At 42.0% G+C, this 17255-nt stretch overlaps 2 protein-coding genes across 5 annotated transcripts in view; one reads left to right on the forward strand and one right to left on the reverse strand.

Annotated features, from left to right (window-relative positions):
- Positions 1 to 1427: 1427 nt before the first annotated feature.
- LOC311250589 (butyrophilin subfamily 1 member A1) lies at positions 1428 to 8434 on the forward strand. The gene is made up of 10 exons (XM_084342408.1): positions 1428 to 1567; positions 3226 to 3317; positions 3440 to 3538; positions 3630 to 3737; positions 4330 to 4488; positions 4724 to 4864; positions 5188 to 5239; positions 6175 to 6201; positions 6866 to 6892; positions 6987 to 8434. The coding sequence occupies exons 2-10, from the start codon at positions 3255 to 3257 to the stop codon at positions 7544 to 7546; spliced, it is 1236 nt and encodes a 411-aa protein (XP_084198534.1). The 5' UTR covers positions 1428 to 1567; positions 3226 to 3254; the 3' UTR covers positions 7547 to 8434.
- A 61-nt stretch (positions 8435 to 8495) lies between these two features.
- Positions 8496 to 17255, reverse strand: part of itgb4 (integrin, beta 4) — a 28011-nt gene continuing 19251 nt past the window's right edge. For 3 of the 4 annotated variants that reach the window (XM_084342405.1, XM_084342404.1, XM_084342407.1), the window contains exons 31-42: positions 16862 to 16999; positions 16588 to 16770; positions 16378 to 16506; positions 14095 to 14262; positions 13857 to 14003; positions 13343 to 13477; positions 11884 to 12033; positions 11396 to 11584; positions 11117 to 11272; positions 10837 to 11001; positions 10227 to 10346; positions 8496 to 10126 (exon numbers count right to left, since the gene is read on the reverse strand). In XM_084342405.1, the coding sequence (XP_084198531.1) occupies positions 9999 to 10126; positions 10227 to 10346; positions 10837 to 11001; positions 11117 to 11272; positions 11396 to 11584; positions 11884 to 12033; positions 13343 to 13477; positions 13857 to 14003; positions 14095 to 14262; positions 16378 to 16506; positions 16588 to 16770; positions 16862 to 16999 (1808 nt within the window). In that variant the 3' untranslated portion in view covers positions 8496 to 9998. The remainder of the gene's footprint in view (positions 10127 to 10226; positions 10347 to 10836; positions 11002 to 11116; positions 11273 to 11395; positions 11585 to 11883; positions 12034 to 13342; positions 13478 to 13856; positions 14004 to 14094; positions 14263 to 16377; positions 16507 to 16587; positions 16771 to 16861; positions 17000 to 17255) is intronic. The other variant, XM_084342406.1, reaches the window with a different exon arrangement.

Genomic DNA, 17255 nt, shown 5'->3' on the forward strand with positions numbered 1-17255 from the left:
ATCACTGTCGCTCCTTGTCAGGCAACCAATCACATATTAGATGGGACGGGCGCGTTACCCTGGTAACCATAAAAATGGAGGAGAAGTTTGCTCTGGCCGTGTCTGTCTATCTCGAGCTGTACCATATGTCAGACAGAAATAATCAAAACAAATACAGAAAAGGCCATTTGTGGGAGCAGATCAGCCAGACACTGAATGTTGCTGGTGAGTGTTGTGCTTTTATCACTGTTAACTGTGTCGTCAAAGTAAACCCACACGCAACGCATCAGAAAAAAACACTAGGATGAAACGCTCCCGCAAGCTTTTCTGCCAGAGAAAAATGCTATATGGATACACATCCTTATCCGGCTTATCATACTGATTACACTCCCTATAACTCCCTGTTCGGCTAACCCAACTAGTATCGACCCACAGCCAAAGCGTTTAGACCTCATTAGAGTGTACTAGACTTATTTTGATCATATATAAGGGTGATTATCATAAACAAAACAGATGCCATTACATACATCCAAAAGGGCATTGACCCTGTCTCCATCCTGATTGTCAGCAAGCTGGGTGTCATTTTCTTCAGCTTCCATGACCTGTTTGTTGTGAGAAAGATTATTATAATTAAAATCTCATACTGTCTGCAATTTCGTAATGATCTGCTGTAAATCTGGACCATAAACTGCAGAGATTGATGCCCTTTCCAAAGAATATAGAACATTCTAATTGTTGCATTTACATTTACATTTAGGGCATCTAGCAGACGCTTTTGTCCAAAGCGACTTACAATATGTTGCATGTAGGGCTGCACAATATTGGAAAAAAACTTGTGATACCTTTTCTTTCTGCAATATATATTGCTAGATACATGCAGTGTGATATTCATGTACAGATATAAAATTAACAATCATTTGGGTACTTTAAAAGTCTATCCTCTTCTTACAAAACAAAACAAACCCCTTCCTACTTCTACCACACTTGGTTCAACTCTCTGCCTCCACCTCCAGAATTCATCTTGGACTTTGGTTTCACTCTGGCGATTCTGACTCTTGCACTGACAAGTGGAGAAAGAATAGGTGGATAGGTATTTGGGGGAAAGACAGTTTATTAAGAAACATATGTTTCTTAATAAACTTTGCAAATAGACTTATGCGTCGTAGTTGTGTTATTTACAAGTAATCTACGGTAGATTACTTGTAAATAACACAACTACATTATCTACCATTTCTAACGATGTTCAAATGTATGCTTAATTGGCATTGTGGAATATAAATAGGCCTCCAAGCGTACATGGTATATATACATGGTATATGTAAACAGAAGGCGAGAGCAGCTGGAGAAGAAGTCTGCGGTCCTCCCGGCTCAGTGAGGCTGCAGCGACCTCGCGCGCCTCCTCTCTCGAACTGCAGCTCGTGGAGGCAGATTAGAGCGCGCGCTCCGTGCCTCCTGCCGCAGTTGAGGAGCGGATGAAGCCCGTGTCTCAGAGGGATGGCGGAGTACTAAACGACTGCGAGTTTGCTCGGAAACACCGCGGAGGAGCTGCACAAAGTTATCCGCTTTAAGGAAATTCTCCTATAACAAGGTCAGACTCAATTTTTTGTCCGTAAAACGCCAATTTTGACGGAGAAAATCGGTTGAACTATGCCGCCGCCTTGGGCGTAATTAAGTAACCTGAAATAGCCTAATTTGTGTGCCTGATAGTGATTGTTGTCCATTTTGGAAAACCTAGCCTCACGCTCACGATGGTAGTTGTATTTGTTAATTCGTGTCATAAACATTTAAAAATGCTCAATTTTGACGACGGAGGACAGTAGAGAATAACCCCTAAATTATGCAGTCATTTTATAGACGTTCTTTCAGTTATTATAAAACACTGCTTTTCCTATTATTTGACGGTTGTTGTGTGCGGTACACTATGTTTTGATGCTGACTGGCAGAGGTTGCTCTGTCAATGTCCCAATATAGAAAGTCACTACCTGCGTTTCTACAGCAATGGCACCGGTGATAATCCCTGGATTTCCTCTAATCTTCAAGCTCTTATCCAACACACACAGCTCCTCTACCACTTACACCCAGAGCTTTCACTACCACAAATAAACCTCCTGTACATCCAGGAGTGAACATATAAAGATTTCTATCCCAAATTTGATAGACAAGCCACGTAAAGGAGTATTTTTCCCTCTTATCTGAATGTATTTCAAATTGAGCAATAATGTATCCACTTAATTAGTTAACAGGCTCAGTGGCACATATCTGCATGTCCTCTTCCTTTCCAGCACGTGTGATGGCCTCAGTGGGTTTAAGTTAACGTGGACTGCATGTATTGACACAAGACTCATTGGGGCTTATTCAGTTAGGTGCTATGGTTCACAACAGTGTGCATTTTCAAGCAATTGTTTTAAGTGCTCATCATCATTAGCAAACAACCAACCAAAATGAGTTATGTTTTAGAAAATCATTCACTTCTGTATCATCTTTCCTCAAAGAAAAGTCTGTTGTGAATTAAATTAAAAGGCAAACTTTCAGTCCTGACTCTAAGCCCTGTATCTTCTTTGTCTAAGTCCTTACATATAACTACCATATATGTTGTTCAGTCCTTGGAAAGTCAGTACCAGCATCCTTTGACTCAGCTGCCACCCCTACATCACAGAAAGAACACCAAATCCCCTCGGTGCATCAAACTGGCGTGCAGGGGCGGACTGCTGAATCAACAGCAAACCGGTCCAACGCTCCCCCGCACCCTCCGCAGTGTTTTAAAAAGGGCTCTGCACTGCTGTCTCAGATCTCCTTGGGAATTAATTTCCTATTTCAAGGCCATGATCGAGATGCATTGAACTACACGCACCAGGAAATCCTGTTAGCTTGCAATATTTTTTGCCTGATTCTACATTGTTTCTCACTTTATGTCTGTGTGTGGGAGTGTTGAGTAGGTGGACTGTCTCTTTCCTCTCTTCTACCAATGTGTGGGTCCTTTTCCCCCTCCTCCTCACCTACTGATAGCTCAGAGTGCTTAATAATGGGCTCTCTGTGGACTTGCAGTGCAGAGCAGTGATGAAAGTTCTGCAGTGCTTTTCTCTCTCTTTACACACAGACATACCTTTTGCCACCTCTCATAAATTACCGATTTCTGCGTCCTCATCGATTTGTGTGGCTGATGGGAGCCCAGTCAGCTGCACTTCAGCTCCAGCTCTTGACAGAGTGAGTGCCAGCGCACTAAAGCTTTTTATTATTGTACCACAGGGCATCTCCCTCACTCTACAGCTGCCAGCATGATGAAGGACTGCCTGCAGTTCCTTATCGAGCCGGCCAAAAAGCTCAAGATTCGACTCAAGGTATGGGTATAAGACTGCTCTCCTCTGATAGCACAAGTTTGCTGCAAGTGCTACATTTTGTACACCTGGCTCCAATATCAAGTCATATTTTTCCCTATTTATCTTTTGTATCTTTGCTCCAGGAGTCTCGTAAGCGGGTGAAACTTGAGAAGAAGGAGCCGCTGGTGGAGAGTCAGTTATTTATTATGGAGCTGGCTCGAGAACTCAACAAAATTTGCCAAGTAAGCTCTCCTTCTATCCCCTCTTTCTCACACAGACAAACATGAATCTACTCTATATATCTCATCAATACTATTTATATATTTACACTAGAGGTCGAGCATTCTTGGCCATATCTGGACCAGTGAGGACATCTGGCCGGCCAGTGTGTGTCGGGATTTTATTGTGGAATGGGCTTCTGTGTTGGAGAAGAGAGTGCAGGTAGGTGCAGTCTAGAGCTCGGTTAGTCGGCAACTATGAAATTAAGCAGCATCTGTTTTGATATTTGATTAATAGTTTTTGAGTAAATTTTTTGGGGAAAATAAGTCAAAATTCTCTGATCCCAGCTTCTTCAATGTTCTCAAAACAAGACATTTGGGGATGTCACCTGGGCTTTTGGAATGATTTTTCACAATTTTCTGACATGTTATAAACCAAACAACTAATTGATTAATCAAGAAAATAAAAAAGATTAACAGACAATGAAAATAATCATTAGTTTCAGCCCAATACAATGCTTTCTGGATGTTGTGCTTTTGCTTTTTCATTGATTAATCAGCTGAACATTTTCTTATTTAGTCATTCAGTATACAAAATATCAGAAAATAGTGAAAATTGTCCAAGGTGACTTCGAGTCTTCGTCTTCAGATGTCTTATTTTGTCTGACAAATAGACCAGATGGATATTCAGTTAAATATGATATAAAACAGCACTTTACATTTTTGCATAAAAAATATTTTAACCAATTATTAAAACAGTCGCGGATTAAGTGCTTTTCGATTGATTAATTCTTGCACATCCACTTCTTTTTCAGCCAAGGATCATCCTGTCTGACTACCAGTATGACAAACCAGAGAAGAAAGACTGGAAGGGACACCTCCTTTGCATGCTGGAGGCAGGGGGTGAGTGCGACATGGGCCCCCACAAGAGAGTCATCATGGACTGGACACGGGAGATTAAAAGCAGACCTCAGGTGACTATAGGATGGTGGATGTTGTGGATAATGTGTGCCAGTTTTTTGTTTCGTGGCTACCAGGTGGCTGCTTGGTGATTAAAATCTGACCCAGTTCCCTCCTTGCATCTGATAAAGATGATTAAGATAAACCCTGCCCTTGACAATCATCCCATCATACTCAGAGCTGTGCTGGAGCTGTGATCACAAGAATGAGTTAACACCATGTTCATTGTTTCTTACTCATTTATTCCAGCCCACCGTCTGGCCAGGTGAGCCTGTGCTCATGATGCTGGACGACCTGGAGTTCCAGTGGAAGAGGGGTCGCCTGCCCAACCTGCTCCCAGCCATGGAGCTCGTCTTGCTGGCTGTGCTGAACGCTGATAGCCCCGTCAAGGTGTGGACATCTGTCATTATATTTCCTTGATTATATTGGGTTGAATCTTCATCACTTTCAAGGATCAAAGCTTTTTCTCTCCTTGAATCTATCACAAATGATGAGATAATCAGTATAAGCAGCTAATTGAATTTGATTTAAGAGTTAAAAGGATTGAAACATGATAAATTAGCATGATGTTGTCAGCTCAGTAGAGTAAACAATGGGAAGCATTATGTATATGTGCTGCATGACACCCAGTCAGGCTAATCTCTTCATGTTATTGTTAAACTCACCTCGGCCTGCTTTGTCTTTACTGTTGCTTTATGTATGTGTGTGTTTAGGAGGACGTGACAAAGCAATGGCTGTTGAGAAAGCAGCGGAGCCAGAAAATTGGTGAGTTCATTGAAAAACAGTATCTCATGTTAATTTTGTAAAAGTTTGAAAGATAACGAAACCTTAAAAAAAAGAATATGTGTATATATATATATATATATATATATATATATATATATATATATATATATATAAATTTTTTAAATATATATATATTTTATATATGAATTATATATATATATACTGTATATATATATATATATAAAGATGTTAGTCAGCATTTCAGATGATTACAAGCCATCCATAATGTGTTAATTGCTATTGATTAGAACAGCATGTCTGCTTACAGTAGTGCTATCGACTGCATCAACATCTTTAGTTGGAGTGAAAGTTGATTAGTCGTTTCTGTTAGAACTTATCAGGATCGATAAGTGATTACAGGATGATGCAGGTGGGGAAAGTAGCATGTGGAAGCAGTGTTGGAAGAAGTATTCAGATCCTTTACTTAAAGGAACAGTTCACCCAATAATGAAAATGCTGAAGGAAAGTCAGGTACAGTTTTGTAGTCCAGAAAACACTAAACCCAACCCCAACCCACAGCAGGAAAAACAGAAAAACGGCCTGCTTTCAGCCTACTTTAGCTTAAGAAGTAGGAGAATTTACTCAACACAAACGCTTCATCCTTTAGTTTAAATTAATGAGATAAAATAAATGAGATATGTGGTTTTCGATGGACATGAAGGGTATGACAATTTGTAAACTGAAAAGTAACTAGTAACTACATCTGTCAGACAAATGCCAAATTTGACTCTGATATGTAGTGGAGTTGTGGTATAAAATAGCATAAAATCGAAATACTTAAGCACACTGAATTTGTAACTGTACTTGAGTAAATCTACTTAGTTACATTCCACCACTGTGTGGAAGGATTTGGGTGATGAATGAAAACTTTTGATTTTCTCCTTGTAATCATAGTAATCACTTTCTTCTTTCAGATGCTGTCCGCTACATCCCCCACAGTGGTGAGTAGAGATCCTGACTGTCATTGAAATGCATTACAGTTTAATCATATGGAATTCTGAAAATGTATGGAAATCAGCATCAGTAGAAAATGTGGGTTGGTAGGAGATCCATCATGTCAATAATTTGATATCTTATTTTAGGGTCCAGTCCTACCATCATTTTTTAAAATGTTATTTATCAAATAAACTACAGATAAAAGCAGCACATCTTCACAACAGAGAAGCTGAAATGACTAATTGTTTGGCATAATTGGTTTAAAAGCAGTATTAATTTTAGTTGATTGACTAATTTCAGAACTAAAATTTTGATGGTTAAACCTGCGTTAAATTACTTTTTGGCCACTTGGGGGCAACAGAATAAAGGTTACACCTAAAGTTGATGTGGTGAACTTGCCAGCAATCATTTGCCTATTTACACATCCAGCAGACATGGAGTAACATTGTTATTCATTTGGAGTCGTGTTTGTGCGCAACTGATTAATTTAGGTTCAATATTCACTCTCATTTTAGTGCTGATTTTGGTCCTTGCTAAGTTCTGAAGTAAATGTCTGTCTCTTTAGCTGCTAAATGCTTCACCGTGTTCAGTAGCTAGTTTCTAACTGTGTCTTCTGTTTGCAGGTAGTGTACTTTTGGTTTAATGAGTGTCTCTTCTTTTTCTTTACAGTGTGGAATTGGATTTGTGATGCTGCAGGTATGAACACCAAATCCAATTAAATCATCTCGGTTCCTCATCATAATCTGTTACAGATTTTGTCATCTTTTCCTCCTGGTCTGTTTCTCCACAGAGGATGTGACTCTGGACTCAGACTCAGCCAACCGAGACCTGCTTATCTCTAGTGATGAAAAGCGCATGCGGTGTGGCCTGGAACATCGTGAAGTCCAGCAATGTCAGCAGCGCTTCAATGGCTGGTGGTGTGCCGTGGGCCAGGAGGGCTACACCTGCGGACGGCATTACTGGGAGGTGGAGGTGGGTGAGCGGGACTGGCGGCTTGGTGTGGCCAAGGCATCTGCGGTGCGGCAAGGCTTCCGCTCACTCAACACAGACACAGGCTACCTGACCCTCCGTCTGGAGAGGGGCACAGATCTGAAGGCCCTGACAGTTCCTCCCACCCTGCTGCCACAGAGCATGTTGCCCAGGAAAGTTGGGGTATACCTGGACTATGAGCAGGGCCAGCTGTCTTTCTACGATGTGGAGAAGCGCTCCCACCTGTACACCTACAACGAGAAGTTCACAGAGGAACTGTACCCCGTGTTTGGGACTGTGGAGGTGGTCAAAGACCTGGTGATCAGGCCTGCAGATTTCAGACAGCCGTGCCTCTGTCCCGGGCCCTGCCTCTGGAACTGAACTTGGTAGGGGGAGAGTTCACCCCAAAATCTAAAACATACATTTTTCCTCTTACCTAAATTGATGTTTACCTATCTAGATGGACAAACAGCACTACAGGTAAGAGGACAAATATGTATTTTTTGATTAAGGGTTGAACTGTCCCTTTAACAGACATCAATCACTCCTCAGTCCCGGTCCTCAGCAACCCTGAGTCTGTTCTTTTATTCTTGTCCATTGTTTAGTGAGTCTGACTCTTGTGTGCTGTTTCTAGAATAAAGGTCTGACTCTTTCTGCGGGTTGCCCTGTGAGATCAGGAGCAACAGAGGCCATCATTCTGCATTACACTTTGTGTTACTCTGCCTTCATGGAGACATACAGTGTTTGACTATTTGTATTGTAAATATGAATATTTTAAGGCTGTTGCGTCAAAACCAGCTTTGTTTTCAGCTGAGTGGAAATGCTTTATCCACTCTGTCCATTAAGGTTTCAGAGGGTTTAGAAGTTAAAACATAAAAACACTTGAAGTGGGGTTGCAGCAATATGGAAATTAATTTTTTTGATGACTTTTGATTACTTCGGGATGTAAAACCAAGTACAAAATGTACAAATGTTAAAAAAGCATGAAGGCACTGTGAAAGGATGTGCAACTAGCTACTCAGAGCCTCAGAGCAGTGAATCGGTGCAGCTGATGAGAGCTTGCTAACACACACAGGCAGATAATTACAGACTGGGCTGACACATGTGAAGAGTTAATTCTCACTCTGTTTGCTTCTTTGTCTCAAGCTTCCTGCAAACATTTGACAGGCATGAACTTGTTTTGCAGCTGTGTTTTTGTTTACGTGTGCAATATTGAGATATCGATGCTTTTTTTTCCTGCAAACATCAATAAATGAACTGTAAATGCTTCATCTTGTCTTCAGTGGTGACATATACAGATCTAGAAATTAATTCAACTGTAAAACAAATGTATTTATTTTAAATCTTTATTATTAAGTGCAACAATTGACATAACAAAAACAACAAACGATGCAAAAAAGTAAGTGATACATCAAACAATATAAGTACATCAATTCTTAACTGGGTCAGGTTTTGGTGAAAAGTTCATTAACTTATGAACTTTTCTGACAAAAATATCTTCTCAAAGTATTAAAAGCAAAAAATTGGGAAGTCAAAATACAGTAGGGCTTGCATTGAAGCAAATACAATCTTTCTGTCTTTCTCCAAAATATTGAGATCTCATTGTCTGAATCTTTACTCTATACCACATCTTTGAGCAAAAAACATCTTATGAAATGTAAAAAGGTGTAATAGAGTTTAGATCATTTGTCTGTATTGTAAAATCATGCCCCTTGCGTGTCAGCAGGAAATGTGTGTATAAATGAGCAACACAAGCGCTAACCTGTGTTTGTGGAAGTACCCCTGGGTCATTCCATGCCAACTCACACAGGCCCACCCAGTTCATTCATGTCATGTAGTCTTGAAAAAAGTCACGTAAAAACTTAATTTCATGGATCCTTGCAAAAATCCTTTTATCCTATATAAAAGTTTTCACATAATTTTTTTGTGAAAATCCATGACATGAACTGGGAAAAGTTCAGAATTCCGGGTGAGTTGACATGGAATGACCCCTCTATATTTGGTATTAAATATAATGTAAATCTGCATTAAGTAAAAACCTTAAAAGCATTAAATATGCTTCGAAAAAGCACTTTAATATAATACAAATCTATGAAAGTCCAAAGACACCCCTTCTATATTCTCAATCACTCAGGATAAGACCACTTTGGTGAAAATGATGGACATTTATCAAGAAAGACCCACAACAATGTCAAGCCAATCTCTCAAAGTCAGAGAGAGAGTTGAAATTTGGCCGGTCTAAGCTGAAGCAGTCATAACACCAGACACACATATCTCTAACAGAGAAGAGGAGGACAGGAGACAAGGGAAAAGGTGACTTTGGATTACTGTACTGCAGTCAGATTACTGCGCCATGCTGGCCTGATTTGAAGCCCCAGTGTGTCCTACCAGATCTGGGCCCACAGAGGGAGTTGAGTAACAATAAATGATTCTCTTAGTGGGCAGAAACTGGAATGAAACATTAGAGGCAAATATGTTAAAATTACCCTCATCTATGGAGGAAAGTGTCCAGATTTTGTAACAGGCACAAAAGAGCGTCCTCCCCTCTGACCATTTATTATATTTAATGGTTTTTGGCTGCAGAATCTCTCTCTCTCTCTCTCTCTCTCTCTCTCACACACACACACACACACACACACACACACACACACACACACACACACACACACAAACACACACACACACACACACACACACACACACACACACACACGTATAGGTATAAAAACAATGGTGTGTGAGTGCTCTGAGGATGACTCTTTTTATAAGAGAATCTTAGATATGATTCCTCATCACGTTGGCCCCGAGTAGATAATTAATTGACATAAGATCTTTAAGATTCGTAAAACATCTTCTTTGTGACAGTGGTTCCTCCCATGACGCTCCTCTGAACCACTTCCTTGGTGATTTGGGTCATCATGCCACTGGTCTCAGTGTGCTGCGAGGTCATCATCATCCCATCTGTTGTAAAGAAGCAGTTGTTATCTATGTGTAAATGTCTTTTATCAATGTTTTTAGGAGAACAGAAGAAGGAGAAGTGACACTGAAGCTACATTTGTACCTGAGAAGTAGGGGTCATTGAGCATGGTGTGGGAGACGTTGGTTCGCGTGCTGACCTCTGTTGGCATTTGGAAAACTTCTCTCCTCACCAGTGATTGGCTGTTGTACTGAGACAAAGCGCCTGCGAGGGGCAAGAAAGTAAAGAAATACAGACATCAGTACACTGCTGGAATTATTATTATTACAGCATATTAAAATCTAAAGGCCAGATTTCCATGAAATATTCATGAACACCAGGAGATCAACCTATATGTTTTCTTTAGTGCCAACATAAGGCCAGAATTTTGCACTTGCCTTGAAATTTACTGAGCACATTCATGCCCATTCACTGTACAAGTTTTGTTCTGGCATCCGCTGAGGCCAAAATGTCAACCTTATACAGAGAATGTCTCAAAGTTTAAAAGAAAGATTGGCATTTACGTTCATGCTCCCAGAGGATAAACTGTCTTGTTTTAGGATAATGATCTTTTCCCTCCACAAAGTTTGAAAGTTACTGTCATACTGCTGGGAAACAATTTATCATGTATCATGGCTTTTGTTCTTTCCCACTGTCGAATTGTGAGACATAATGAACATTTCAGAGTTTCATTCATCAGAAGGATTCATCTTACTTCCATCCTGAGACTCAATGGTGATGATGCCCTCCCTCTCAGGACCGAAGCCCTGTGTGGTTCGAGCCTGGACTTTAAACTTGTAGGGAACGTTCTCAGTCAGATTTGGGACGGTCAGACTGGTCTCAGCACTATCGCCATTCACCTGGAAGGAACGCACATCTCCTGGAGGAAAAACAAGAAACAGAGGTGAGAAAATATAATACTTTCACAACAAAGACTAGCAGGCTTCTGGGAAATGCACAAAACCAGCTGTATGAATATGTCGTAAAAGCCTTACCTCCACCATGCAACTGTTCACAGGTGACAACATAGCCCAGGATGTCTCCGTTGGGTTTACGAGGTTTATCCCAGCTGAGCTGCAGGGAATCAGGACTTAGTGCAGTGAAGACCAGGGGGCCTGGAGCACTGGGGGTGCTCAGAGTAAATGGTGAGCCTTCAGTGAAACATGAGACAGACAAAAGCATTAGAAGGGACATTGTATTTCTGGTAAAAACACGGTGATTGTGTCTGTGGGTTAAACGAAGAAGTTGTGAACCAAGAGCCACAGAATGAGTACCTGGCATGGGGCTGAGGGGACTCTTAGGGTCGACAGCAGACTCGATGGTGATGACTCCCTCTCTCTCTGGACCCCAGCCCTCCTGGCTCTGAGCCTTCACCTTAAATAGGTAGGAATGGTTGGGCAGCAAGTCCTGAATGATCACAGAGTTCTCCGCTGGGTTTGTTACATTAATACGCTTCACCTCACCTACAGGAGGGAACAGAGTTTGTTGAGTTTCAGCAATAAATCATCATAGAAGTGATGTTTTTAATTTCCTGTTTTTAGCTGTATGCAAAAGGCCCAATCTAAGAGCACCTTGATCAACTGCTTGCATGTACTACAATCCAGGACATGCACTTGTGATGTTTGTGTCTCAGCTTGATTTCTTTGACATGCTTGTTAAAAACGGTTTGTATTCTGATGTAACAGAATGTTCTTTAATACAGAAAAGATGAAAATAAAAACAATAACTGAAGCAGTAGTTAGTCCTTGGAGGCTTAACTTACCACCGTTGAGCAGCTGGTAGAGAACGCAGTAGCTCTGGATGTCCTTCTCACAGTGGGGCTCCTGCCAGCTGACTTTGAGTGCAGTTGGTCCCAGAGCAGAAAACACCAGTCTGCTGGGGGTGTCTGGAACACCGGGGGAGAGTCGAGCATCTGATGGGTGACACAGAGAGACAAGACTAAAAATACCGTTGGACATAATTTAATGCCAGGTCTATCTTGTTTTAGACAGAGTGTAAAGAGTGAAAAACACAGAGAAGGTTAGATATGAATTAATAAACAATTATTAATACATATTGCATATACATTACTTTGCAATATTTCTGACCATTTTTTAAAGTATATGATTTTTAAAGATTGTTTTATCAAAGTTTTGATTGTTCCCATTATGTTCAGACAGCCATTTATTTCCACTGATTATCATGTTTGACTCATTGTCAGTTACATTTTGATTGGTTACTAATGCAGTTGTGAGCAGAGACTGACTTGAAAACTCCTCTCGTCAGTAAGATCAAGGATGCTCTGAAATCTAAGAATTCTAAGGGCCCAGACACACCAAACCAACATCAACGATTCAGCTGCCACGAAAGGCCGCTGTTGTGTCACCTCACGTCGCCTGTGTCTCGGACAAGAAGCTGCACTTGAACACACCGCTAAGGCTACAGCCGCTGCCAACAAGCTTGTACATTCTGGGCCTGCATTAGAAGAAATAACTCTTCATACCAGCAGGTGGAGATAGTTTATGTTCATCAGTCAAAAAGGAAAACTGGAAGACAAATATACAAACCACTGTTATGATGAAGCAGCGTTTCTTTTTTTCACACCATTTTGCTAATATAGCCACTTCTAATCTACACATCCAGCAAAAAACAATAATAATAAATAATGCACAATGATAATGCAGTTGCATTTCTGTCACCTGTCGAATAAAAATCCATTGACTCCATTTTAGTTTTCGTTTTTTGGTCTCTACCAACTCCTATAAAAAATAACTCAATATTTAGCTGCTAAACACTTTACTACGTTCACCAGCTAGTTGCTAACTTTGTCACGCGTTTGGTGCTGAGCAGGTAGCATACAGTGATGTTATCAGAGCTTTTCTGATTAGTTGGTTAGCACTGTGAGACTGAACCAAACACTGAAGTTGTGAAATCTAAAACAATGAGCTGAAAGATGCTAAAATGCTCCATAGAGATGGACTGCAGAGTTTGCTGGTAATTTTCTGTGGGTTTTGTCATTACAACCCTAGTCTGAAAAATGGTCTCAAGTATTGTAATATGTAAGTGATTTGAAGTAGATAAAACACATAAAACAGCAGGTGAGGTCTTTAAGGAGATCAGTGAGGTAGATGAGGTATGAGACAAACATTAGGCACAAATACAGATGACAGAAGAGGGGTGCATCATGCATAATACCTAGCAAACCCATCCAGTGCCTTCATGCTTGGATGCCGCAGACTTACCCTGGAGCACCCTGTCCAGATTGTACAGGGCTTCATTGATGTCTGAAGACTGGCTCCTGGCCCTCGGAGAACGAGGCAGGTTGTAGCTGAACTGGCTGTGAGAGCTGCTCTGCATCCCAGTGTAGCCGAAACCACCTGATGGCGCATTGAGCAGGGGGGCAAAGGAGAAGGATGTAGGGAGGGTAATGAGGAGAGGTAAAGAAGATGATCGAAGTAGAACAGTGGGAGGGGGAAGTTGGCAGGGAAGGAGTTTGATAAAAAAGAGGCAAAATGAAACAAAAAGGGTAAAGTTGAGACAAGGGAGGGACAGAGAAACAGCGATAGTCAGCATAGCAACGCAGCCAACAGCCCCAAACCTGCTAAGCCAATGGCCTCATGCGCCTGCACAGTTTACCTGCTGAGGCATCTCAAACATTGCACTCCAAAGTGAAGTCACTGACCAGGAAGACAAAGCTATATCTTTTAACATTTACTTAGGAACAAATTAAAAAGACTGCTGAGGTCTAAAGCTTACTTAGATCTGGGAACTTGCTTGACACATCTCCCATGACGATAGAGTCCCGGATGTTTTCATCTGTGTAACCCCTGTTCTCTGAGCGCTTCCTCATGATCACTTCTGAGGTGTGCAGTCCTCCAACCATGTCCTGTCTACGAGAGCCTCCTACAAGAAGACAGAAAAATAAAGGATAATGAAAAATAATATCTTGATATCTTTTTATATGAATCAATATAATTACTGGCATCCATTTTACCTGGTCCGGACATGTAGGTGGTGGTTGTTTCTGTGGTGAATGAGCCGCCTGCCCCTCTGTAGTTGGAGCTCAGAGTGGACATAGGAGAGGACGATGCTGACATGTTGCGTGTCCCTGATCCACCTGGGAAAAGGAAGTTCTGCTCCCACTTCCCATTCATCGTGTAATCTGTGAAACACCAAAATAGGAGCCAGAATTGTCAACAGACAGATCATAGGAAACTTTGCAGTTACCATTCCAGCTTTCTGACATGGATTGGAACAACACAGTGCCATTGATTGATGTCAAGCTCCCAAAACTAGGCTCAGCCAATCTATAAAGGAAGCACCAGCAGTGTCAGACCTGTGACTCCAGTCCAATTTGAGCCATTTAGAGGTGATAGAAACAGCAACAACTGTTTAGACAGGCAGGTGTGCTCCATCTACAGGCAAGGAACATAATAGCTCCAGGAATTGGAGATTATGGGGACGGTCATGCATGTGCAAGATTAAAAGTGGTGCTTTGGTGAACTATGGTTGGCAAAGTCACAAACTTAACCAACAGCAAAGACTTGCATGTGGATAACATGGATAGCAAACCAGCAAACTTCCATCTGCCTCACATACAGCTTCGGCAAGTGATGGTCACTCGCCTGTATTCATATTTGTGTGACTCTACCCTTAAGCTGTTATTGCTGCTCTTTCTTTGGCAGATGGGAAACTGGGTAATACTGGCTGAACGGCTCCCCTTGTGGAAAATCTGCAGCTTGCTAAATGTGAAGAAGTGAGTTTTTACAAACCAGTTCATAAGGTGCTTCACATCTAAAAATGTACATCTGAAAATAAAAACAAACACAGCTGCAAGAGAAAACAATTAACCGCTACAAGGAAAGGTGTCATCAGTGAAATTGCCCTGCAGAGGTGAGACGGTATTTCATTAAGAAGCCACAATTTCCATATAGCTGCACAGTGACTCAGCCTTTACACACAGCCGACAAGCCTCCTCAAGATCGCTACCTCCGCAGTGGGATGGAGAGAGGACAGACAGAGACAGGCACCTGGAAAAGCCTGCCCCCGATCATCAACTGGAGGAGGAGCAGTTGATGCCAGTGCTCCTCTCTGGGCAGGTGGCGGGAGGAGAGCTGGGATAGGTGCCAGCTAGGGGCAAGGGGACAAGGACTGAAACCCGAAACTGAATGATCAGACAAATGTTGATATTTCTGACAGGACCAAATCGCGAAGGCAGAGAGAAACGTTTTGGTGGCTTGCAGGGCACCTGGCAGGCCGTGCATAATAGCTGGCATGCTAGCTTCCTGTCTGTCTATCTGTGGGTCTGATGGAGTGGTCTTCACCTGGCACGCGTGTTTGGGTGGAGCTGGGGCGGGGAGCCTCATCTGAACTCGCCTCTGTGTCTGTGCTGTGCCGACTGGGGATGATGTCCACTCGCTTTTTCCACGACACCTTACGGAGATCCAGGTTGGATCCCACCAACTTGACATGTTTCCATCCTTGTATTCAGGGTCATAGGGGAAAGCAAGCAGGCCATGGTAGGATTTGAAGCGAAGTGTGAAAGAACTGATTTTACTATACATAATGACCTAAAACTATTAAACACATAAATGGAATTACATCATGTATATAGTCCAAATTGTCTTGGAGGCGAGGAGCAACACTGGCTTTATCATCCAGTGAAATCGGAATAAGAGCACAGAAACGGCTGCAAAAAGAGAGTGACAGCAGATTGAATGAGGCCTTGCGGTTTGCAATCGCAAAGCACTTCTATTGCAGATCTGCATCTGGGGATGCATTGGAAGCACATTTTGTTGCTGCCTGGATGGGGCGTTGCCTGCAGGAGAATTTGCCCGACAGATGGAAGTGATCAAAAAAAGGCAGAGCCATGACAAAAATGCCAGCCATGAACTCTTACCCAAACCCTCACCCTTAATGTCACTCTTCTAAAATGAGGGAAAATATTAATGTCACAGAAAAAGTAAGAATTGGAAAGTTGCCAGAAAAGAGGAGGAGAAGCCGTCTTAATCTCACTAGCTGGGTGATTTTGTACAGCATATATCTGATCAACATTTCCAGCTCCTGTTGTCAAGTCTCTCTCCTTCTGACCAGGCAATGACACCACATCACACATCACATAAACACTTGGTTTAACACTTTGACTACAAAAACAAAACAAGATGCCTTGAAGCACTGACACTGTGGACTGAAATAATTGAATGTAAAGCAGGAGCACAATGAGTTTACACTGTAAGCTGTTGTGGGTTAGCTTGTGGTTTCGGCTCTGGGTACCCACCATCACCAGAGACGCTGGGTGTCTTGGAGCCTGCAGGGGACTTCATCACCTCATTGCTGTACATCAAGTAGCTGTCATACTCGTCTCCTGCCTCTGCATCCACAATAGGGACATCTGGAATGATAGGAACTAGGGGCAGAAAGAGAGGGAAATTAATTTACTTTCAGAACAGACCGGAGGTGTTCTACCAGTGTGTTGCCCCTGACTTACTTGACAGAGGTCTGGCAGGCTGTGATGCCAGATTGATGGTGGCATCTCTGAAGGGACCCCAGCCCACGCTGTTCTTGGCACGGACCTTGTACTGGTAGGTCTGTGCGCTCTGGAGGTTCTCGATCAACAGCATTCGCTTCTTGGGGTTGTCAATCTTTACTTTCTTAGCGGCGCCCACTGGCTCTGTCAGAGGAGAGTTGGGACATGATGACAACCACATAATGCAAATATTTGTACATTATTTCAGTTTTTAAGGTTGGCCTCTGCCTCTTACTCATTTCATCGTCGATGGGTGTGTAGATGACCTCATAAGCTGTAATGTTGCCATTGGTCTCTGCAGGCTCTGCCCAGCTGAGCTGAGTGACAGTTGGACTGATGACATTAAAGGCCAGACGTCCAGGTTCACCAGGAACTGGAGGAAAACAGAGCAGGAACTGTTAATTTCAAACTTAATGAAAAGATCACAAAAAAAGCATGCACATCCCAAAACCCAATGAGATTGGTTCATAAAATATGAAGCAGTCTGAGGAAGAGCCTTGTGCTCAAAACGCCATGTAGCAAACTGCTGAGTTCAAACTTAGCTTAGTTATAACAAAAGTTTTACTAAGTGGAGATGCATTACTAAAGTTAAACTGGTTGCAATAGGTGACCTGTACTTGTACCTAACG

This window comes from Pagrus pagrus (assembly GCF_965226575.1).
Source record: "Pagrus pagrus genome assembly, chromosome: 21".
Taxonomy (NCBI): Eukaryota; Metazoa; Chordata; class Actinopteri; order Spariformes; family Sparidae; genus Pagrus; species Pagrus pagrus.

Excerpts from the sequence above, each read along its gene's own strand:
- LOC311250589 (XM_084342408.1), top strand. The coding sequence starts at position 3,255 with ATGATGAAGGACTGCCTGCAGTTCCTTATCGAGCCGGCCAAAAAGCTC. Across the intron at positions 4,865-5,187 it reads ACGCTGATAGCCCCGTCAAG|GAGGACGTGACAAAGCAATG; the intron begins GTGTGGACATCT and ends GTGTGTGTTTAG. Across the intron at positions 6,893-6,986 it reads TTGGATTTGTGATGCTGCAG|AGGATGTGACTCTGGACTCA; the intron begins GTATGAACACCA and ends GTTTCTCCACAG.